The sequence below is a fragment of the Phoca vitulina genome, unplaced genomic scaffold (genome assembly GCF_004348235.1).
Source record: "Phoca vitulina isolate PV1807 unplaced genomic scaffold, GSC_HSeal_1.0 scaffold69, whole genome shotgun sequence".
Lineage (NCBI taxonomy): Eukaryota > Metazoa > Chordata > Mammalia > Carnivora > Phocidae > Phoca > Phoca vitulina.
In genome coordinates this window covers 3,881,883-3,906,976 of record NW_022589772.1, presented here as the reverse complement: position 1 = coordinate 3,906,976, position 25,094 = coordinate 3,881,883, and the positions used below count along the sequence as shown (strand labels likewise).

Below are 25,094 nucleotides of genomic sequence, written 5' to 3'. Positions count from 1 at the left end.
AGTATTTTTTTTTTTTTTAGATTTTATTTGTTTATTTGACAGAGATTTTTTTTTAAAGATTTTATTTGTTTATTTGACAGAGAGAGAGATAGCAAGAGCAGGAACAGAAGCAGGGGGAGCGGGAGAGGGAGAAGCAGGCTTCCAGCGGAGCAGGGAGCCCAATGTGGGGCTCGTCCCAGGACCCTGGGATCATGACCTGAGCTGAAGGCAGACACTTAATGACTGAGCCACTCAGGTGCCCCGAGATCAGTATTTCTAATGGCAGGGGTCTTTAAAATTCTTTAGTACAACTTTCTGCTGTTAAAAAAAAAAAAAATGCTTTTTTTTTTAAGCAAGATGTGGGAAGAAAAGTATTTTTATCACACGCCACGGTTAAATGATCTATCTAGGAAACACTTGCTTTATAATTACTTTAACAAAGTGAATAAATGCATTTCCAGAACACCTATAATTTTTAAATTAGATTTTGTCTCATTGTCAGTAATGATTTATTGAGCAGCAGTGGCTCGGTGGGTATTGAATGGAGCGCGAGATAGACACAGTGCCAGCCTGGTGGAATCACAAACTTAATTAGACTGTCTAGTAGAAAATGAATGGAAATAGTTGGCGTTGGGTAACTCGCTTTGCTCCTGCGGAAACAGAGTTTGATCCTTATGTGGTCTGGTTACCTCTGCCAAGACAGAAGCTCCATTTCGGAGCCTAACCCCACCATCTTTATTTGGAGATGAGCCATGGATCATGAGAGTAAAAGGCAAAGGAGTATGGAAGAAATGCTCGCTCAGCGCAGGAGTGAGCCAGTAGCTCTTTTGTTGGGCATTGCCTAAGGGTGAGCCAGAAGCTGTGTTGTATACTTAAAGGGCATCCCACTTCCGAAAAAGGAAATATGCGCAGATTCAAATTCTACTCTCAGAACCCAAGTAGCCTACCAGCGCCAACAATATCTCGCATACTGTTTGCATCATTACCACTGAGTCTAAAATTGAATTTTACCCTTAGTATAAAAAGAATCGGCCTTGGTCAATGGTTAAGTCTTTACACGGTCAGCTTATAAAATCCACCTTCACACCAAATATACGTGGCTTTCTGTATATGTCAAGCAACCTACAAACTCATTGTCTCGTTTTTGCCGTTGAACATTTTGTAATTGGGAGCTACAGCCCCCGTGTAGGGAGCAGGGGACAGCCTCCTCCTCGCCTCCTAAGTCCTCTCTGGCACTTGGCCTCTTGTCCTAGTCCCTGTACTGATTAGGAAACAACAGAGGGGAGTGAATGCCCTAATGAATGTTACACGTTGTTGCTCTGGTCTCGTGAAACAATCTGGAAGTGAGATGTGCACATTGATTAGCTGCCTGCGGGGCTGAGTGAAAAAGAAGGGGCATTTTCCCACCGTTTGTGGGTCAGCCCTCCACGAATTTAATCAAGCCCACCCCTGACCTATGGACCGAGCGCATCAGGATAATTACTGGGGCTTATCCTTATTGTTTAACCACCTTTGCCCATTAAGAAATAGCAGTGAAAGAACACATCAGGCCTCTTGTTTCACTGGATTTCCTCCTCTAAGTCTCCGGAGTTTGGAGGCACTAAATGGATTACGGCTATTTTGCTTTCTGCCTTCTAATGAGTAATTTACAACCTGCAAAATTTAAGGATTAAATAAATGGCGCTGTAAAGCAACTGGTCTCAGTAATGCATTTATTACCTTCTTCAGTTCCCCAATTACAATTGATCGCTCTTTAGCTGGGCTGTTAATTGTTAGAAAAAAGGAAACAAGTTTTAATCTTTATAGGCTTCTTCTAGCCTAGGATTAGAACTCATAATGAACAGCTTGTCTCTTAGAATCCACAGCCTTGTATCTAAACAAGTACTTGCAGATTAACAAGCCGCCAGGTTCAGGAAGCCTACATTAAGGCTATAACAAAAAGACCTGTCAGAAAGACCACCCTGTTGAATTCCACTGATAAGGACTTAGTCTAACTTTGCTCATTACTTTCCATGTGTGATCAACCTCCAATGATTCAATCAATCAACAAGTCCATATTGAGCCAGCCCTCTCCCTCTCTCCTAGGTGCCACAAGTACTTTCTTAGTTTTGATTTCAGATATGTTGCCCTCGTGTTCACTTAAAGAAAACACAGCATCTCAAGCCGTATGCCCTTATTTGGGATTTGAAAAATGTAGTCACCAAAACCATGGAGGGGATGGAGAGAAAACGATCTAACAGGAGCCTGTAAGGAGCCTGTATTTTCTTGGATCCTGGTGACCAGGCTATGTGTGGGGGATTGGAAAATTGCAGAGCTTCAGGAGAGGTAGAAAAGAGAGGTAGTTTAGTCCTTCTTTCTTTGAAATCCTTCCAATACTACCATCCACCCACCCCTTTGGGCTTTGAGGAGGAAAGAGGGAATTACGTAGAAGGAAGACAGCGTGGGTAGAATAGAGGTTAGCATGTTGTTGTGAAAAAATTTGACCCCTGTAGTCAGGCAGATCTGGCGTGTCCCAGCTCCACAACCTACAAGCTCTGTAGTGACTTTCCTTAAGTCACTTAAAACCTTTATAAACCTGTTTCCTTTGTATAAAATGAGGATACCTGTCTTGCAGAGTTAGTGTGAAAACTAAATAAAATAATGCATGTAAGTCACCTAGCACAGTGTCTAGCTCATTGTAGGAAATACGTATATACGTATTGTGTGTGTGTGTGTGTGTGTGTGTGTGTGTGTGTATGTGTATATAGAGAGAGACATTATATGAATAGAAAGCTGAGAAAGGAAAAAGAAAGGATCCTTAGAGTGCTTTTTCCACATTCATAAAGGGAGATTGGATTCCCCATTCTGCAAAAACTTCCCCTTCACGCTGGCTACACTCTGATCCCCACAAAGAGTAGAGGGCTCTACAGAGTCCAGTAAAATTACAATGAACAGGTAACACTGAACAGGACAGGTTAAAGGTGAAGATGAGCTATATCTTTGAAGGCTGTTTGCCTTTCGTTGTGGTTTTTTGCATGTGTCTTTGTTGTGTCCGTTGCAACCAAACAAGCCCTTTGTGAATGTTGCCAGTTAACATATCATTCATGCAAGGAATTAGCTACTTCCCCCCCTAGTTATAAAGTGGTTGGGATTTTTTTTAATGTAAATTGCTCTGTGCTAATTGACCTAATTTACTCATAAAATGCCTTTTAAAGGTCATAGAGTTATTAACTGTACTGATGTTATGAGGTTGGTACCCTTCCAGAGACAGAGAGGAGACAAGCTTCTTCCCGTCCCCCACTGCCTGAAGTCTTTGCACTCAAGGTGATTGGCCTTAAACATGTTGTTCTGTGGCCCGTGGACATTTTTAGTGCAGTCTCCAATAATAAAGTGCCTTGTTCTTTCTATTTGCCAAAGTGACCGGGGTTAAAATCGAACGTCCCCTGTGGATACGCAAATCAGTATTAGTGTTCTGCTCATCTCCCCAACTTTTTTGTTAATTGGAGATATGTTCTCTAAAACCTGTGATTATAATGACCTGATTCTAAATAAAGAGGTACAATCATCTCCATAGAGCAAATCTTGGGTTTGTTTTTCTCAGCACCAAAAGAGTGCCTCTTTATGAACTTTGCATTCACAGGTAATTGGGCTGTTCTTGTCAATGGGTTTTGATGGAATCTAGCATCTGTGAAATGTCTCCGTGACATCCAGTTGAAGTTCCTACTGGACTGTGGGTGGATCCCTTTTTTATGTGTACTTTTCCAAACCTTTATCCTACTTGAAATGAACGTTCAACATATGTTGTCTTTCAGCCCTCACTTTAAACATCGACGAAACGGTAGCAAACATTGGCTATTTGGAAGACAGTTCTTGGTATTAATAAGAGACCTCTGAATGCTCAAAACACTAGTATAGTGTGTAAACCACTGATTCTGTACCAGTGGGTCTACTCCTTGGTTGTGCATTGGAATCACTTGCAGAGCTTGAAGAACCAATGATGTCAGGTTCCCACACCAAGGACTGAACTAGAAACAAAGCTCTGTGGCAAGCCCTTTCTAGAACCCTGTCTAAACTGGAGAACAATTCTTCATCAGCCCTCTTTGAGCATGGTTGTTCAACCAAAAAAGAGCACACTCTTATTTGGTCCACATTTCTCCATTTCATATATATATATCACTCTGTCAAAGCCTTGTCGAAATCCTGATGCACTCTACGGTGCACTCTACGGCATTCTCTGGCTTAGCAGTCCAGGAACACTATCAAAGAAATGGCACTAGCTCAGCAGGTACACTCATGATACGCCATTTCTTTTCCAATTTTACCTATTAAAAATAGAGTTGATTGTTAAATGTGCGAGCCGCTGAGTACATAGCACATATTGGTGATAATAAAGCTATCAGTCTGACTACTCATGATTAGGAGTGTATTTCCTGTATGGCCAGAGAGAAGGGAGGGCAGGAATCTAAAATCATCAGCCCTGTTGTCTACACTGTGAGGCTTCTTAGTCTCCCTTTATGCACACTTAAAGCACTACACAAATATTATTTTTTTTACTATCGAACTAAGGAAATTCTGGTTAGCTTCTATGTCTAGAGAAGGGAGTTAAGCAGAAGGGAATCTCTAGCAACTAAAAAACAGCAACTAAGGGCCAAAGTGTTTTTAGCTCCTCCAACCACTGGAACCTGTGTTGTGGATTGGAATGTCTGGGTTTGATGGCGCGTGCTCATTTGGAATTAAAGTCAGACATAAACTTCCTGAGCGCCAGAGAAGCAAGCATACTTTGCTAGCACTCAGTCAATATTGTTTTGAATGTATTTCAGGAAGAGCTGGGAGCAGTCCCTTCTTTTTCTGTAAACCACTATGGAACAGCAAGGTTTATTGATGGTTTGTTGACACTCCTCCTACTTTAAGGGCAAACCTATGCCTGAGAGGAGGGGGCTGTTGGGACAACAGCAACTAAAATAATTATAGAACAGTAACAGTGTTTCTTTTTAATCAGAAAAAAAATATTGCCTGTCAAAGGATAGACAGCTCTTAAGAATCATTGGTTGTCAGGAATTTAGCATAGGAAAATGGGACCTAGCCATAGGAAAACTGCAAGTCTCATTTAGATTGTAATTCAGAAGCAGACAGCTTAAACTGGTGAGTTATGACCCAGAAGACAGCCAAAGAAGAAATTGATTCCACAGCAACTAAAACCTGAGACTCTGACCAGGCAAAGACGAGGGAAAGAAAGGTTAAAAATGGGGTGACCAGGGGCCTACTGTTGGCCAAGACTGATATGCCCTTATCCTAATATCATCTTATCATTCCTCAGTATCCTTAAAGCATGACTTGGGAATAAGCCAAGGATGCATAGACCTATTGCCCTAATAGGTACCAGACCTAGAATGAAGTAGTTAGGTCCCTCGAAATCAGAGTCCCTTCTAAATACACAAATCACGGAGTATGATGATGGGCATCTGCCTAGTGAAATGCCCACTGGCATGCTTGATCCTATGGCCTTTTAAATCTGTGTTTTTGCCAAGGAAAAACGGACTTCCCCAAGAATATCCAGGTTCTCTTGATAACTAAAGATCATTTCTGACTTTTGTCATCATTTGGAACTATACTTTTTCCAACCTGGTTGCAGCATCATTTTAGAAGGCCCTTTGCATTCGGATAAAAGGATACTCTGAGAAGTCTTACCTGAGCCTCTCAGCAGAGAAAGTTTAACTTGATGAAGGCAGTCTTACCTCTGTAGCTGGGAGGGGTAAAGGGCTAACATCATCCGAAGAACCGGGCTGATGTTTTTGCTGCTTCTTGCTCCTTCCTCCCTCCCTTCCTTCCCTCCTTCTACCCTTTTCCTCCAACTCCTCCTCCTCTTCTTCTTCTTCCTCCTCCCCTTCTCCTTCTCCATCCCCTTCTCCTCCTTCCATAAGGAATGCCCTAGTGCTTAGATGGCAAAATTCATCATTGCTTTTCATCCAGGAATGGCCAATAAATGTGAGAGGATGAGACAAAGAGCTTTCTAGTGTCTCTACCAGCTGTACACATTATGTGACTTGACGAGCGAATCCTATTCCCAGGTCTGTCAGTCAGGAACTCCATGACCTTGCACAGGTTACTTCTTGCTGGGCCCCCATCTCCTTAGCACTTAAAACAAGTGGAAGTTGATGAGATTATTGGTCGCCAGTGGACTTCACAAGGCCCTAGAATTCTGTGGAGCTCCTTGAGCTTTAAGGGCCCAAGGGGGAGGTCACATGGCTCTTGGTTCCACCAACACAGGGCCTCTTTCATTTGTTTTCTGTATTGGGCTTCCACCTGAGCATTACTTAAATAAAAGGAGAAACTCATAGGTCTCTTACGCTGTGTTCTTAGGCTGTAGATAGGCTCCAGCCTTCCTTGACTACCAGAAGAGCTGTGGTTTGAGTGGGTGTTGTCTTTAGGAGTGCTTTCATGGAAGTGATCTCCAGGAAATAGCTCAGAGATGTCTCTCTCATCACCTCCCAACTAAATCTGTGTCCCATAAAGAAGGAAGATCCCCCTTTTCCTACCAAGCAAAGACACTTGATCGGGATGGGAATGAAACCTGCTGCAGTGGGGACCGAGCTGCCCCACTCTGACAGGACTCTGGGGGAGAAACCTAGAAAAAGCACCACGGTGATAGAAATGCTACAGGGATCCATAATCTCCACCACACTCTGGGGTGTGAGGGGAAGAATCAATTCTATGTTATCGGGTGCAGCGCTTTTCACCTGATGAACTGCTTATAAAGTAGCAGTTGAAACCAGTTTATGTGAGCAGTCTGTGTGACTCACAGATCATGCCACAGTCAGGCCATTTTGATCCTAATACGGTCATTTGGAAAAGCCCCGAAGACTCAGGGAGTTGGTCCCTGCCTGCTCTCATATTCTGAAATGAGATATGAGAGCAAATGTGTAGTGTTCTGTGGTACCTTAGAACCAGAAATTCGATGTGGGTTGAAGAGAAAATGGGAGGTGAAGAAGTTGGCCTATCAAAACTGTAAGCAATGCTTTGAGAAATTTTATGTGGAACGACCAGAGAAATGGGGCAGTAGCAGCAGAATGGGACCTAGGATCAGGTGCCCTTGGCCTCCCCGATTCTTTAGCCTTTGTCTTCATTTCCTTTCCTCGGTGTCCCACCAGCCACCTTCTCTCCCCATTGTCATTTGGCTCCTGTCCTTGCCCTGTGTTCATCTCCCCCTGCTTCTCGCAGCTTTTCTCCTCCACCTCTGGCTCCATTTTGCTTCACTTCTTGTCTGTGTCTATGCCTACCCCCATTCCCACTTCTAGATCCCCTCTGGTTCCCAACCTTGGGTTGCTGCTCGGGCTGCCCAGGGTTTCGTCCTGAGCACACATCGCCCGCTCCGTGTTTCTTGACAAGCACTATTAATCCTGAGAGATTAGAATGAGCACACCCATTGTCAGAGTTATCTGGTCTTTATTTTCTGGCCATGGCCAGTCCTTGATGCTTGAAGGGAGCGCTCTAAAGCTAGGCTGACACCTAATCAGTCAGTGGTACCTAATTACTTTTTGCCATCAACCTGTAAGGGGAGAGATCTGTAATAGGTTCATTTTAAATGACTTTTTAAGGATTAAACAACAACAAGCATTACAACCCCCACCCCCCACCGTGTTTTGGTGACAGATGAGGACTACTATGCAAGAAAAGTAGGGAACAAAATTACTCCATGTTGCTTATTCAGTTATCACACTGGACTGTTGGGATAAATAAGCCAACGTATGGAAGAAAACATTAGTTATAATATAGTCACTTCATTTTGCACATTTGGTCCCATTCACTTTCTTCTTAGAAAGGAAGAAATGTAAGGAAGGAAGGAAGAAAAGAAAGAAAGAAAAAGAAAGAAGCATTAGGGCCTTTCATGAAATCCGTAAACACATCAGAGGCGGCAGTATGCTCTGGCCTTTGACCTCTGAAATCCCAGGTCCTGAGTAAACTAAGCCATAAGGTGTCAAGTCACTCGTTGCCAAATCACTCTCGTAAAACACTCAAAGGTAGTTGGAAATTCTAAAATGAGAAAGGAACCAGGACAACAGGAGGTTGCCGGCAACAACCAGAGTACAAGCTGCTTAGAAACTCTCAACATAGATATAGACCCCGGGGAATATAGTGTGAAACCCTCTAATTGGGGACCTGCCCTTGTTCCCCATTTCTAAACAAGTGGAGAACGATTGACCTCAAGAGGGTCTGTTTCCTCTGTAGAGGTAGAGGTGAAGTTGCTGACTGTGCCTCATTTCTTGAAGAGCCCTTGTCTGCCTCTGCTAGGAGAATTCCTTCCTCAGATACTGGGAACAGTGTGAGGCGGTATTTGCTGCGGTCAAGAGCACGGACTCTGGACTCACATTCCCGGGATTCATTGCTAGCTGTGTGATACTGGACAAGTTATATTAGTCCCACAGCCCTCATTTCCTTCATCTGTTCATTGGGGGCCATAATCAAGTCTACCTCAGGGGGTTGTTGTGTGGATTAAGCCACCTGATAGGAATCACTGAATAAATGTTAGCTTTTAATACTTTCCATGGACATAGTATTTATAAAGATACTGAGACAGAGATGAATAGCCCTCTCGGTCTTATAGTTCGGTTAGATTGTTTTTTAAATTTTTGTTGGCTAGGTTGGGAGCCTGTTCACCATGTATAACATAATTTCCATAGGAAAATGTGTTTTGGGTCCCAAATATTCAACTTAGAAAGAAATGTTTGTACCACACCCTATCATCTTTGTAAATTGAGTCTTTATATCGGTGCCGGAGCCTCTCGTGGTTACTAACATATTGCCATGTTAAGTCTTCTGGTTTGTTTTCTAGCATCTTAATCTTTATAAAGTATAATGAACTTAAGTCACAAACTGAAGCTTTTTAATTAAATGGTTAGTCCTGTTGCAAAACTGCCTTAATGAAAATTTATTGGGCACATATGGATTGTTTGGGGGCCTCCTTGTAGAAATGTGGTAACTTCTAAGATGACTGCACTGATCTTTTTTAACTGAGGAAATTGCCAATGAGGTCAATTGAATTATTCCTTCAACCGGGTAGAATAGTTTTCTCTGAGGACTTAGGTAAATTTTAGTTGCACCTCGGGGTCAGTGAAAACTATGATGTTTATGTGTGATTGCCAAGATATTTAGAGTTATTATTAAGAATTCCAGAACATCAGGGGTGCCTGGGTGGCTCAGTCGGCTGAGCGTCTGACTCTTGGTTTCAGCTCAGGTCATGATCTCAGGGTTGTGAGTTCGAGCCCCGAGTCAGGCTTCACGCTCAGCAGGGAGCCTTCTGAAGAGTCTCTCTCTCTCCCTCTCCCTCTGCCCCTCCTGCTCATGTGAGCTCTCTCTCTCTCTCTCTCAAATAAATAAATAAAATCTAAAAAAAAAATTTCAGAACATCAGAAACTTACAGGTAATGTGTATGTCAACATGAAGAAAGCCACCATTTTTGGCCCCAAGGTGGACTTTCTAACATTATAAACAAGGACAGTAGGTCCCAGGGCCTGCATTGCCTCACTGGGGGAATCAAACAGACCTTGTTTAATGATGTAGCAAAAGATTAATGAAGAGCGCCTTCTCTGTGCAAGATTGGTCAGAGGAGACTCCATTTCTGAACTATGTTTCAAGTTCCAGAGACTATCATTCTCTCACCTTTCTCTCTGGGTTTGCCGGCCCAGCAGATTATCATGTTGTGGCCATCTTTTTCCAGTTTTCCCTCCCTTTGATACCATCCCCTTCCATACTCTGCTCCTGGAGCTCTTTTCCTTCTGCCACACTGATGGGCGGGTCATCAGAAGTTACCACGTGCCAGGCCTCTGCGACTCAGAAAAGATGCTTTGCTCATTCTCTGTGTATCTTCTTTTTTTTTCTTCCGTGTGTCTTCTTATATGTTTAATAGTTCCCTTTAGGTTCTGAGCTGTAGTACTTTGTGTATATCCAAGTCTGTGATAGTCCCAGCTCAGTGAAATTGATTCCAACATTTTGGTTCTCATTTCATTCAGCAACAAAAACATTTACTGGGCACCGGTTTGGGGCCAGAGATGCCCATGACACAATTCCTACCTTCACAGGCCAGGAAGGCAAGCCTGGAACCAAGCCACAGGTGTTCACAATACAATGTGAAAATGGATGTCTGAACTAAACAGTTATGGTGGCTCAAAGGAGGGAACGGCTAACTCGATCTGCAGGGTAACCCACGCTCCCAGTTTGCTTGGCTTCACTACTAAAGCCGGGAACAGTCCCCAGAAAACCAAGGTGGTTGGTCACCCTCTGTGTCTGGGAGAGATGGAGAAGCCTTTAAAGAGGAAATGCCATGTGAACTAGAGCTTAAAGTGCAAAGAAGTTCACCAGGCATTTCAGGGAAATGGGGCCAGCGTGGTAGGCAGATTTAATAGGAGAGTGAAATTGGCTGTAGTGTGTGAGCTTTGGCCAATGTATGTCCCTAGGTGGGGGCAGGGGAAGAAGGGCACACACCGAGGACGACAGACGTGGCCAGGGTCCCAATCATGGAGGACCGTGCATGCCACGCCCAGGGATCATGACTGTCCTGTGGACCGCTGGTTTTCAGACAACTGTAGCGAGCCCTTGGTTCAAATGAAGCCTTGCTCAGAAGCAGAGAGAAATAGAGAAAAAAAGAAAAATGTCTCTGATTGAAACAAATAAGTGTAGGCACAAGCTCCCAGAGTCTGTACAGTGTGTCTCCCTGCCCTGCCTCTTTTCCTTCTTGGCTGCCCTGGAGGGGAATTTTGGGGGAGTCCAGTAGGAAAACCACATGCATGGATCACGGGGGCTGGGGGTGGGGGGTGCCAACAAAGAGCTCTAACAGACAGCTCATTTTCTTTGAGTTTTTTCCCTAACTCAGATAAAACCCAAATGTGATCCCTGACGCCTCGATCTCTTTTCCCTCGATCTTTCCTCATGTACGACTTGACTTTGCTAGTAAAAGCCTTTTTGCCGTGACTGTTGTATTGACTGCAATTGTATTTGTCCCCCACAGCAGGGCAGAGGGTAGCAATTTTCTTTTTACAAAGATAGTACCCAGCTTACACACAGGACGTGTTCCAAAAGTTCATTTTTAAGTTAATCATTTGGAACTCAGAGTGCAGTTTCCCATAGAAACAGCATTATGCGTGGTGAATACGTTCCCAGGCCATCCCACAAAGGCCAGTTTAGCCCCTAATATAACTGAAAGTGTGGATTTTTTGCAATGGAAATTAGTTGGAAATAATACTGTTGCAATTAAAACGAAAACAATAGCTGGAAAAAAAATCGTCTGGGTTTTTGTTTCCTTCAAGGGGTAGGACTTGATGAAAAGCAGGTTTAATCCTCAGAAGACAGAAAGACATAGATGAGGAGTTCTGTGTAAGTTTGGCTGGCACAACTTCTTACATTTATTTTTTCAGTAATGTTTTGGAGGGTTTTTTTAAAAAAATAATAAAAGCTGTCGTGTCCGTTGTAGAAAATCTGGAAATCGAAAAATATGTTTGAAAACTGAAGTCACGAGTAATCTTTCCAGCCAGAGAGAACCACTGTGAACATACTGGTGTGTTTTCCTTTCGACCTTCTCCTGAGTATGTGTATTTTTTCATCGAGCCAGCAGTTAACAGAAATACTGTTCGATGTTTTACAAAGTTCTTCAGAATGATCTAGTGTTGAGTACAAGGCAGTCTTGCAGTTTGACACCTAGACTGGGGGGTGAGGGCATTGGAAGCAAATCGGCACCAATCAACTGGGAGGGGGTCCTCTTGTTAGGCTACCAACTGAGGCCCCCCGCACCCCCTAGCAAACACCAGAGTCATTCTTTTTTTTTTTTTAATGTTTTATTTATTCATGAGAGTCAGAGAGAGAGAGAGAGAGAGGTAGAGGCAGAGGGAGAAGATGCGGGGCTCGATCCCAGGACCCTGGGATCATGACCTGAGCCGAAAGCAGACGCTTAACCATCTGAGCCACCCAGGTGCCCCAGAGTCGTTCTTTTGGTAGAAATTCAGAAAAGGACATCCGTTCTCTGTGAAGTGCTATAGAGGTTCATGGCACTGGCTCCTTAAGCTGATTCCCCATCAGATCACAGAGCTTTCTGCTCCCGTGCTCCTGTGTATCACCAGCCCTACTCAGGCTGCACAACTATGATGAAGGTCATTTGTAAATTCCCAAGTGGAATGGAAAGAGGGGCATGCATTTCCTGAGGTAATGAGGCGTGAGCTAAAGAGAGGTGAGGAGGATTATGCGTACTCATGAGGAATGAGATTATGTGGAGGACAATGTATTGAGCCACAATGGTGAAAGAAAGGTGGGGAAATGAAAGCATGTAAGCATGCAGGCAGACCCAGGGAGCGTGGAAAAGGAGAAAAGAGAGGTGTGTGTGTGTTTGTGTGCGCGCGTGCAGGCGCACACGGGCGTGCTTAGGACCAGGCCTGGCTACAGAGCAGATAACAAAGCAAGCAAAGGACAGTGAGCGTGGCAGAATTGTGGCCAGCGGAAATAAGACAGTTTTAAGAGGAGGCAGCAAATGTAATGTGCATGGCCAGCAATTTTCTTTTAATAAGGGAACAAAGACAGTTTGTGAGGACAGGTGCTTCGAGCGCTAATCGTCCAAGAACGAAAACACCCTGTTTGAACTTAATGTAATATATCTGCTGTGATTGTGCACCATTTGACTTTGCCCGATTGATGATTTCCTAAAAAGAGTTTATAAATGCATTCCTTTTTCGTACTGGCTTTTTTTTTTTTTTTTAGTCAAGACTAGATGTGCAACTGACTTGTATTTTGGCATGGAAGTCCCAATAGCTGCCCTGTGCATTTGCTGTGCATCAGCGAAGGAACTGAAAATCAGAAAGGAGTGAGGGGTAGGGGGAAAGAAGGTGTTGGTTTGGAGGGGGCTGTATTTACATGTGGGTTTTTTTTTAATGTACTGGGGGGAAAACCAGAAAGTTTCATCGTACTCTGTAGGAACATACGCTATTGAAATTCTCAGCCATCACCACATTAGAGAATCTCGCTCTATGGGATTCTGTGGCTCTCGTGTCTGGTGAGCTTACAATGCAGATTCTGGGTTAAGTGGGCTCCAAGTCCTGGGCTAGTGGTTCTCAATGTTGGCTGTAAATTGGAATCTCCTGGAGAGCTTAAAAATCACCGAGGCCTGCCTTCCATCCCTAAAGACTTTCACTTCATTGGTTTGGGGGTGAGAACTGAGCACGTGGATCTTTTAAATCTCCCCAGGTGATTCCTGTGTGCAAGCAAGTCAGAACCTCTAGTTTTGCCCATTGCTTTAATTACCCAGGTGGATTAAACCAGTTCTCAAAGTGTGGTCCTGGAACCAGCAGCTTCAGCATTAACAGGGAACTTGTTTGAATGCAAATTCTTTGGGCCCCTTTTCAGATTTACTGACTCAGAAACTCTAGGGGTGACCTATGAATCTGTTTTAACAAGCCTTCTAGATGACTCTGATGTGTCCTAGAGGTTGACAGCCACTGGATGAAACAGCCCCTCCTAACCCTAAGTTTTTAGGCAGGAGGAGCGATGACCCTACCAGCTGATGAAAACTGGTCCAAGAAAGGACTTTGATAGAAATACTTATAATAATAATAGTAGGAGCCATGGTGGGCAAAGGGAAAAGGGGGTTGGGGTAGTGGGCGTAATAATTTGCTACAAAGCCCAAGCAAGTTCAGGAGGGAGCATGGCTTCATAACAGTTACGGCGTTGGTCACCTCGGCAGACATAACCCTGGTGGCAATACCTGTAGGGAAAATTACTTATCCTTCAAAACCCTGTTCAGATGCCAACCTCCTCTGTGAAGCTTCCTCTGAGCTCTAGGGTAAATTGCTTCCTCCTTGTATTTACTTAACACTTGCTCTATCCCTCCATTGGCTTCTTTCTCACTGTGTTGTAGCTACTTACGTCTCACTCCCTCACTCAATTGTGTGATCTTTGAAAGCAGGGCATTCTCTTACTCATCCTTGGGTCACCAGTGTCCAATACAATACCTGATACATAGTGCCCTAGAATTGTTTGTTTAGAGGAGGCATGAGGAATGGCCACCTCGCTTTGGCCATCTTGAGCTTTCAAAAGATGGGTTTACCTTTGTGAATTAATCAGGCACCTGGGTCCGGCTCTCTCCCTGGAGGCTAAGGCCCTTGATTCCATCAGCACGCAGTGAGTCTGTCGATGTCTCTCAGGGGCAGCCCTACAGAACAAAGATCTCAGAGATCTATTAGCAACTGGTTATTTTTACAGAAGGATACATAATTGTCAGGTTCTGGGACTCCTAATGGCAACTTGTGTCATATTTTCTCTTAGCACAGGTAGACCTTCATGAACAATCTCCTTATCCTCTATAGGGATACATCTGCCACAGGACGAAAGCACCTGACTCTTTGGGTCTCACAGGTTCCTTTTCATCCAGGCCCTATGATCCTCTGGTTCTTTGTGCTTCTCTAATTCTGTAATGTACTCTGTTCATCCCTGGTCTGCTCACCGACATTCTTCAAACAAGATAAACACTTAGTAAATTACAATCACTTTTGTCACTGCGCCTTCTGGAGTTGTACGCAGGCCAGCATGTTCCCCACGTCTTTATAGTCACAGATGCACAGGCTTAATTTCCTAGGTGGTTAATCACACATTCATTATAAATGGATTTGTACCACCTTAACTCTCAAAGGACAATCTTATAACTTTATTTCCAAGGTTTTCGGGGTGGGGCCCCTCAATGTCACCTCAGTTGCTGCCAAGAGGAACAATTTCTCAGTGTTATAGAAACTTTGAAATATATGTCAGTGTCATTCTCTAAAATGGAATTTTTAAGACCCAGAGTATAAACTGGAAGAAACTGGATTTGTACCTTCTGTGCCAACTCACGATCCTAATTTGTATGTGCTGAATGGATTTTTCCGGGTTTTTTTTTTCTTTTTCTTTTTTTTCCTGTAGGCATTATATCTGATAGCCACTAATGGAACCCCAGAGCTCCAGAATCCTGAGAGACTGTCAGCTGTGTTCCGTGACTTTTTAAATCGCTGTCTTGAGATGGATGTGGACAGGCGAGGATCTGCCAAGGAGCTTTTGCAGGTGAAAATAAAATAGGACAATTACAAAGAGAGAGTGATTATATTGAGCTTTTCCATCTCAACGTGTGACAGTAAGAGCTGTGTCAAGAGATGTCTAGTTTGAGTTGGGCTGTACCCATTTGATTTTAGGCCACAGGCACATAAGTATGGGCATGCATCTAAGACAAGATTGATTGGCATGTTGCCCTTCTTCTGAGAAGGTGGCGGTTTAATCTGTAAATCTCTTTTGTTCTTCCTGGAGTCTTATTTTGCGAGGAAAAAGAAAACTGTGAACCTCTGGTGTTGCTGTTTTGTTCTAAACTTTACTTGTGCCCCTGGATGTTGTATGCAGGTGCTCTTGGCCGGAGGTAATTCTCTACATAACTATGCAATTATTTCCATGGCATTTGCTACCCTAATGCTTTACTGGTCAAAGCCCCTTTGCTTGTGATGCCAAATGGCAGGCACCTGCTTGCCTGGGTGAGTACCATCCAGTGGTGAGTGCCTCTGTAACCATTTGTCCTTTTCATGGCTCTCAGGGATTCGTCTATCTGATGATCATGAGTACCAATTGTGTGCCAAATCCTTTACACATATTATCTCATCTAATTCTGAAAACAACTCTATAGGGTAGGTGGGATTATCCCATGTTACAGATGTAGAAATTGAGGCTTACATAGCCATCGGGTGGCAGAACTGGGATTTGAGCCCTGGATTTTCTGACCCTCCCCCGAACAAACACACAAACCAATTTAGAGAAAAAAAAAATATGCTTATATCAATAAAGTAACACATGCCCAGGACGACACATAGATATACTCCAGTGCTGGGGACTTTTCCTCGGGGACATGTATCAAGCCTGTAACATCTAAAAACAGTGACTGCATATTCTCTCTGTGACTTCGAACACTTAATCCAGTTAAACACAAGGTGCAACATTTGGTTATCTAGTGTGTTAACCCCAGACTCAGTCTGTTCCAGGCAAAAAAAGAAATAAAATCATTCCTCTTGCTCCCGAACCCCCTCCAGACAGAGAGCCACACCCGGGTCAAAAATATCCCACCCCGACCCAAATCACACCTGGAATAAACTGATTTCCAGGAATCAAAGAGGCTACACCTTCGCTTTTCTGCTGTGAGCATTTCACAGGCTGTCCCATGGGCTTGAATTTCAAATCTGCAATGGCCCTTCATTGATCCTCTCTTTAAGCCGGCTTCAAATCACAGATGAAAAAAGCTGAACTTTAGAGTGCCTCGCTCCCACATCTCTTCACTCCTCCCACCACCCACAGACACATCCTGATACATGTTCCAAGGAGAAGTGATGAGATGGGTTCTCTTAATGTAACTATACAGTTACATAGATCATTGAGTCAGTTACCTAGTCAGTTCCTTCCCCGACAGTACTTGGATCTGAACCAGTCAGCTAAGTAATGCAAAACTATATTTTGAGTCTAAATTGAATAGTTTGTTGCCTCTTTTCATTTTACATGTTAGCAGTAAACCTGGGTATCACCCAAAGTCCATCGAACACTGTTCTCCGACTCCAGCCTATCACTGCCCATTTCAGGGGCTAGAAAACAGAGGGATGCATGACATTCACCCCCCTAGAAGGCTTGAGAAAAGACACGGGTCTTGAGTATTTGTGTGCCTTTCTGTATGGCCTAAGTCAAGTCTCTGTGCATCAACTGATGTTTTTTGAGCAACTTCAATGTGCAGGGCTCACTGCAGTGGGTGATACAAACCTTAGAGGCATGGTTCCTACTCTCCAGAAGTTCACAATGTCCTTGGGTATATGAAAAAAACAACACAAGGCTTTTTAAAGACTCATTCAAACCCAGTGGCTATTCAAACAATAAATGCCATGGTTGATTAGAGAAATACCTGTATGGGTGATGGTGATGAGAAAGTGTCTGCAAACAGGAAAGAGTTCTGCCGAGTCTTGAAGGACAGAGCAGCTTTAACTGGCTGAGGTAAACAAGGGAAGGGATTTCAGGTGGAAGGATTATAGTGTGACCCAAGGCATGGAGGAGGCAAGGTTGAAGGGAACAGAAAATAAAGCGGACAGCTGAAGTAAAGAGGTCCAGTCAGGAGGCTGTAAGAGATACGGCCATAGAGGGCCTTGAACACCAGGCTATAGAACTGGGGGGCTGTAGCCAGTGGGGAAACCCTGAAGATATCTGAGGGACACCTGGCAACAGCTTTGTATAGGAAGGTGAATCTGGTGGAATACAATAAGAATTAGCAATGGGACAAAATGGCGGCAGGAAGATCAAGGAGGACTTACGGCTATAGTTGAGGGTTCAGTTGCTTCGGGCTGAACTAAGGAAGGCAAGAGATAACGGTGGAGGGCATTGAGAAGAAAGGACTCGGTAGGTGATTACATGTAGAACATAAGGGAGAAGAAGACAAAAGCGACTTCAGAATATCAAACCAATGGCAGCATGCAGTAAAAGCAAAAATGATGGAGGATAATACCATGGCTAACATTTCTTAGCCTCTGTGTAGCTTACAAGGAACTGTCACTTACTTACCTCATCTAACCATCATAATAAGCAGAGGAGAGACTTGAACGTAGGTGCTGCGCAGATTCCAAAGCCTCTGCAGCTTACATCACACAGGAGTACCCTGTGCGGGAGACTTTTTAACATACCTTTTTAAATGTTGATTTCAAGGGGACGGAAGGACATTCGGAAGGAGATACCCAGCAGGCAGTTGGAGAGATAGGACCAGACTTCAGGGAAGGGATCAGGTCACACCGTATTGATTTGGGAGTCATCCCCATTAATCTGATGAGAGGTCAAAACCATGAAAGAAAGTGAGCTCTCAGAGGAATTAAGTTAGAAAAAGAACAGGATGAGCGCTGAGTTCTGGGAGGTGGGAGGAGGAAGGGAAAGTGGGGAAGAAGATAGAAGGGGAGGAGTCAGTGAGCGTGCACGGGGAAGGGAACCAAGACTGTGGAATGTCACAGGCCCCCAACAAGGAAAACATTTCAAAAAAAGAAGGGATGTTCATTTGTATTACATACTGCAGAGGGGCCAAAAGAAAAATGGTGGAGGCACAGCTCCGTCCGGGGTTTAGCAGTTGAGAAGCCATTGGCTTCAGGGTCAGGGGCCACCAAAGACACTTTTTCAAGCAGGAGAGCTGCCCCAGATAAATGCATCAGTTTGAGAAAATCAGCAAACGAGACTGTTGAAAACCTAGTGCGATTTTCGCAAGACCCCTACTCCGAGTTTCTGGCTCTACCAGTCAGCTGTCAGAGGATTTCATGACACTGAATGACAAGAACATCGGAAGGCCAAAAGCTGGCACGATTTTTTTTAAATTTTATTTTATTATGTTATGTTAGTCACCATACAATACATCATTGGTTTTTGACGTGGTGATCCACGATCCATGTTTTCGTATTAACACCCAGTGCTCCATGCAGTACGTGCCCTCCTTAATACCCATCACCAGGCTAACCCATCCCCCCACGCCCCTCCCCTCTAGAACCCTCAGTTTGTTTCTAGGAGTCCATAGTCTCTCATGGTTCGTCTCCCCCTCTGATTCCCTCCCTAAACATTTTTCCCTTCCTTCTCCTAATGTCCTCCATGCTATTCCTTATGTTCCACATATGAATGAAACCATATGATAATTGACTTTCTCTGCTGGACTTATTTCACTTAGCATAATCTCCTCCAATCCCATCCATGTTGATATAAAAGTTGGGTATTCATCCTTTCTGATGGCTGAGTAATATTCCATTGTATATATGGACCACATCTTCTTTATCCATTCGTCTGTTGAAGGGCATCTTGGCTCTTTCCACAGTTTGGCTATTGTGGACATTGCTGCTATGAACATTGGGGTGCATATGGCCCTTCTTTTCACTACATCTGTGTCTTTGGGGTAAAGACACGAACAGACACTTCTCCAAAGAAGACATACAAATGGCCAACAGACACATGAAAGCTGGCACTATTTTTAATAAAATCAGGTTTAATTGGATGCTCAAGGTACATTTATTTGAGTGAAAAAAGGGCTGCTTCTTGAGAATGTAAGGTAATACGCTTGTTGGAGGAAAGGATTCCAGTAATTCCTCTTTTTTTTCCCCCTTTTGTAGCATCCATTTTTAAAATTAGCCAAGCCTCTCTCCAGCCTGACTCCTCTGATTATCGCCGCAAAAGAAGCGATTAAGAACAGCAGCCGCTAGGACCGTGAGGCCTACCCTCCACCGTCTCCCTCCTGAGTAAGACTGAACTGAGACGCTGCTGCAGAAAAGATGGAAGAAAAGACAGTCAAATAGGGGTGGGGACGATCTTTAACTTTCAAATGAATAGAAACTTCTTATAAGCCTTTTTCCTACTCCCTCGGATTATGTAATTTATTTGTAAGCCTGAACCGCAGCCCGAGCAGGGCAGCAATGTCCAAGTGGCCACAAGCGGTCACTTCTACCGTGAAGCGAAAGAGCCAGTAGTGAATCCCCTCATTTTGTGCATTCACTTTGAAGAAAAAAAGGGTTTCTCAAAGATGCACACTCCCTCTTCATAGTGTCGTGTTCGTTTTTAAGTTAGAGAGTAGTCCCTCTTGCATTCGAACCTCCTTCAAAACTCCTTACCCAATGTGATGTTTTTCACTTGCATTGTCATTAGATGTCCAGGAAAAAAAAAAAAAAAAGACGTCAAAAAAAATTTTTTTTAAAAAAAAGAAAGCAAAAAACAAAAAGCAAAAACAAAACAAAACAAAAAAAACACAAAAAAAAACAAAACAAAACAAAAAAATACCCCAGAGCAAGTACTGTGTGAACATGTGGAAGTCCATGCCCTCATAGAGTTGCAATTTTTTATTCTTCTTCTATAGTGGTGGCTTGGTTTGTGTACCTGTTTTCCTGCATTTGTATTGGAAAAGGTTTCTTTTAAGGCATTTTTCCAAAAGCAGAGAGGAATATGTGTGTTCAGGAAGGGCTTTTAAAAACTGTCTATCCAAATAAAGCTCAAATGGTGAGATCCTGTAACAATTTCACGACGATGCTTAAGAGGTAGTTGATGTATCATTTCTATAAACCAGCTCGTTCATCTTCACGATGCCTGACAAAGGACACACTGAAATTTGTGGCCCTCCTATTGGGTGAGTCCAGGTCCTCAACCTGGGAAACCCCGATAGGAGAAACCATTATTAAACAAAGATGGGACTTTCTCTGAGAGCCAAAAGGAAAGCAAAAGGAGTGTGCAATGCTGAGATCTTTGTTGGACAGAAGGAAACAAAAATCAAGACACCTAATTTAATCCTCTCTTGTGCTTATGGAACACAAGCATTGTCAAATAGGCACATTAGGAGAAAATAGACCCATTAGCCAACATTTGCTTATGATCAGAATCATATGACACATTATAACATTTTGAAAATGTCTTAAAAGACCTGGGGAACAGAGATATTGTAAGTATTCAGCCCTGTCAGTAATGAGAGGTCAGTGAAAACTACATCCCAGTCAACATTTGGCTCTAAGTACTTGTTCCCATTTTCCCTCTGTCTCACCGATTTCTGTTTCAGGATATAGCATAGTCAGACATCGTCTTTTGAGCTTTTGAATTTCAAAAACATGTTCAGAGAGATCTGGAAATTCTCCAGTGAAAAATAATTAGGGTTTGCAATCATATATCCCAAGAAGTAGCAGTCCAACCATGTATCTACTTATTAAAAATTCAACAGTTGGCGCTTCCTGAATCTTCTGAGAGCAGAAAAATATCTAGAGGGTGGCTGCATAGAAAAGGATATGCTTCTCTTTCAAATGTATTGTCAGTTGCATAAATTCTGCAAAGTGGCCTATCTAAGCCTTGGAGAAGCTAACAGTTTGTGCAATAGAAGGCTTCTTGATTTGTAACATACCGAGAATCTGAATAAGAACCTATCTACATTCAGCAAGAGGGAGAAAGAGATCAATGGCCCAGGCCTCTCTTCTTCTCTGCTATGGTACATCTGTCCATCTAACCATCCATCCATTCCTTAAAATGCAAGCACTTTCTTTAGAGAGTTTCTGCTAACCATGTAGTGCACGTGTTTATGTTGAGGAAACGGCGCCGCTGGTGGATTTCCTATTTTCCTATTGTTTTCTTTGACTATAAAGGTTGGGAGGGGCTTGACACCCCCCTCCCCAGAAAACACCCACAGTGAGAGAAAACAACAGATGTGAAAAAGAAAATCAAATGGTAACATTCATTTGAAGCATGCTGTGTTCTACTTTACAAAAAGGTGGTTCGGCCTGAAATTTTTAACGCCACACTGTTCCAATGAGAGAGAGAAAGAGAGAGAGAGGCCTTAATTTTTATTTCATTTGAAGTTAAATATTTTTTTTTTAGTGTTTCATTCATAGTGCCAGGGAATTCAATGAAATAATACCTGGGGTGTGAATAGAATTCAGTACACTAACTCAGCCCTGCCAGTGGAGAGAACCACAGGGCTAGTCAGGAAGTCCTAGTTGCTGATGAGCATCTCTTATATGTCATAAAGGCCTTTTGGGCAGGGAGAGACCTGGAGCAGTGATCCTTCGTATCACTCTAGGCAGAGAAATGGTTGCTCTTTGATGCTTTCAGTTGTGCATATTAACAACGAGGAGCCAGGTACTTCTTCGCCACGCCCCCATTGTACCAAGATTCTGTGGTAATATAGTGCAGTAGGCTTTACTCTTACAAATTTATATCTATGTAAATTTTTCAACGAGAACAGCTTCTAAAGCCCCTGCCCTGTGTTGGAGAGTTATGTATATTTCTAATAAGTATTAGCAAGAAGCTGTTTCTCCTGCCAAAATGATCCTGAAGGATTCACATTGGGTACACTTGAACAACTTGGACTCCAGGTGGTTAATCGTTTATTCCCTTTCTCTGGATTTTTTTTTTTTTTAAGCTCATCTTGACACAGATGAGTCTATCCAGATCTTTAAAGTTGCTAGCACGCCCGGAGATAATGAGGGCACTTTGTGGAATGTTGATTCCAAAATGTTCGGAGATAGGGATAGGGCAGTGGGAAAGTCAGGGAAGGGTGAGAAGCACAGTAGAGATTATTTATTTAAGAAAAAAAGAACATTAATGTAGTGAGGATCTGGTGCGTTGTCATAATCCAATGAAGATTTTTTGGATGACACAATCCCCCCAAATCAGTCACCATGTTGGGTAATGACTTCGTTCTTGCTGATCTCGTCTATGTGTCATTGTAAATATTTGTGTGTCCATGTTCCGTTTTGGCTACTGGATGGCCAAGTCATGTAAGAAGATTTAACTCAAGTATTTATTCTTTAATTGTGTTACTCAGATTTCTTCAGGCTTGTGAATTGCACCCCCGATGTTGAGTTTAACCACCTGATCCCCCACATCTATTCCTCCCCTGTGAAGCACATTCCATTGCTAAAAGAAAAAGAAATATGAAATTGCTTCCTGTCGTCTGTATAACTGTTTTGATAGTTTGAGATGTTTGTCTATAAAGGATATTTCTCAGCTCAAAGATCGTGTAAATAACTATATTCCCTTGCACATTGGGTTGTTTATTTCTAACGAGGCTGCCAGTTCTCAGAGAGAGTCTATCAGATCACTTTCAAATAACATAAACAGGGATTACAGCTTTGTAAAACTAAGTGTGCGTAACGGACAAAGACTGGGAACACAGGTCGTTGAAATCAGTTGTGTTAGGGTGGTGGGATTATGCACAAACAATTTCATTCCTTTTAAAATTTTCTTTGGTATTGTTATCATATTGCTTTATAATAAATAAACAGCAGAAAGGGGACTATGGAAACATAGAGAAGATGCCAGCAGCAGGTGTCGTCTGGCCAGAGCCCAGAGCATGCGGGGCACAGATATTTGCTAGTTACAGTTATTCCGTAGGCTTCGTATTTGCCTGGGTGCTGAGGTTGGCACACGCTCGGGTATGGCACGTGCTTTCTTAGGGGACTGTTATCTCTAAGTGGAAGCTAGGGAGACGTCGCTATTCGAGCTCCAGGCACATCCTTCTGCTTTAAAAGTGGCCGCCCTGTGCTTGGGCATGGCAGAGAGGTTTCTGTTTTGGTTACCGTAGATTGGGTGGGGTGACATTTGATTCGCCCCCTTGAAAACATCTGGTTCGGGTATCACCTCTCTGGCTCCTGTTAGCAGATTTTCGGGTTAAATTTTGGAGGCATAGAAGGATGAATCCCCCGGCTCCCACCGTGTCCTTGTCTGACCGGATGTTGTATCATTCAGGCAGGATTCTCCTGCTAGTGACCAGGGGGCAAGTCCCTTTGATCTCAATAGAAGTTATGACTTGCAATTAAAAGCTGACTGTGAAAACATAAAGACAAATATTTAGAGCCGCCTTTGCCTGTTGGTCTTCAGCTCCGGTTAGCTTGGGCTGGAGATGGCCTCCGTGTGCTTTCTGTACTGCCTGATTTATAGGTTGTAGGCAGTAACTACTGTCATTTTTAAAGAGCAAAAGGGAGACCGTCCACCAAAAGAGAGGAATTTTTCTCTTAACTCACTGAAGAAATTGTAGGTGACCTTGTTATAAGGTAGCAGTCTCAGATGTTACTCAGTTTCCCCAAGAGCAGACCTTATACCTGGAGAACCCACTTTTCATTGGCCATCCTCAACATAAAAATACTTCCAGGAGTTCTGCTCCCCACCATCCCCAGTCGAATCTCATGGTCCTTTTCTGAGCTACTTGCAGTTAATATTCCCAGTTAAACACAGGCATGGCCAGTGATGCAAAGCTTCTCCCAGTCTCTGAGCAAGAGGACTGAAACTCAGCATTTGTAAATCGATGGTCTAATAGGCCTGGGATTTCAAGTGAACTTAACACGCAATTCTGAACATATATTTGCATGTGGCTTGGGAGGGAAAGAAATGGTACCTTGGAAGGAATGGAAATATTTTTCCTAAGAAAGAGTTTTTCATAAAAGATTTGGTTCCAATATAATCTTTTCTGTTGGTTAGCTTTGATTGTTTCACTCCTTTCCTGATCCCACGCTCCTTTAGTGACCAAATGAATATCACCCAACTCCTCATGCATTGGGAATGTCTGTTTGATATTAAACAATATCTCACCAAATCTGCAAACGCGGGAATGGAACTAGCGCCTCCGTGCGCACACTTCCGTGTGCGAGTATATACATTACAAGCCGCATTTCCTGCCACAAAACACAGTCAAACTTGCAGGATAAACTGATAGAAGCTGGTTAGTGCCATCAGTCTCCTTCGGCAGCTGCCATCGGGTGAATGCTACCAGCGGTAAGGGAGATACCGTGTTCACCTGGTTTAGTACCTAACGGGTCAACAGCAATTATAAAGAAGCAAGCAGACATAGTGGAAGGAGTACTTAGCCTAGGAGTAAGGAGACGTGGATTCTAATATAGGCTCTGTTGCTCACTTAGTGTGTAGCCTTGGGCAAGTCACTTAACCTTTTCACGGCTGTTCCTTCATCTGTAATATAAGGGTATCAGACTAGACGACCTCCGAGGTCTTTCCAAAAGTTCTATCATTCTGCGGTACCGTAGGTTGCCTTGCAGACCTAGCCTGCTACAGTGATGGATGGCAAATATCACATGCTTAAGCCTGGGTTTCTTATGTTGCCACTAAACAATAGAAATATGTAAGATGATGGGGGAAAAAAACCTCAAGTGAATGAACATAACACTAGGGAGTGTTGATAAAACTTGTGGCAGCCTTCCCAATCTTCACAGTTGTTTTGTTTTGTTGTTGTTTTAATGTCCTTTTCCTGTAGTGTGTTCCCAGTTTTTATTTCCCATATGCTCTGTATGTAAAGTCTGGTTTTCATTAAGCTGTGGCCAGTATTTGCTACTAGAACAGAAATACACTGTCACACTTGCTAGAACAGAACTACGTTTGGGCCTCTCCTTTCCTATGAAGCGATGCTGGGCTTTGTAGACTTTACTTTGTAAATGGCACAAGACGGCAGAACCATGCATGTCAACGGCTGGGACTATTAAAAGCGGACGTAAGCACTTGTAGGTTGCAGAGAAAGAAATGACAAAGTAAGTACATGCTATTAGCATTGAGGAGTGTTGACAAATCCACTTGTTGGGAACCAAAGATAGCATTTCTGATGACAGCTCCCACAGTTGACCGGC

The 25,094-nt window shown here is 43.2% G+C and overlaps 1 protein-coding gene across 17 annotated transcripts in view; it reads left to right on the top strand.

Moving 5' to 3' along the window:
- PAK3 (p21 (RAC1) activated kinase 3) overlaps positions 1-21,891 on the top strand; it is a 249,900-nt gene extending 228,009 nt beyond the window's left edge. For 13 of the 17 annotated variants that reach the window (XM_032392813.1, XM_032392800.1, XM_032392801.1 and 10 more), the window contains 3 exons: positions 14,887-15,024; positions 15,355-15,482; positions 19,107-19,192. In XM_032392813.1, the coding sequence (XP_032248704.1) occupies positions 14,887-15,024; positions 15,355-15,453 (237 nt within the window). In that variant the 3' untranslated portion in view covers positions 15,454-15,482; positions 19,107-19,192. Of the gene's footprint in view, positions 1-14,886; positions 15,025-15,354; positions 15,483-19,106 lie in introns of all 17 variants that reach the window. The other 4 variants (XM_032392810.1, XM_032392808.1, XM_032392806.1 and 1 more) reach the window with 1 other exon arrangement.
- Positions 21,892-25,094: the final 3,203 nt, after the last annotated feature.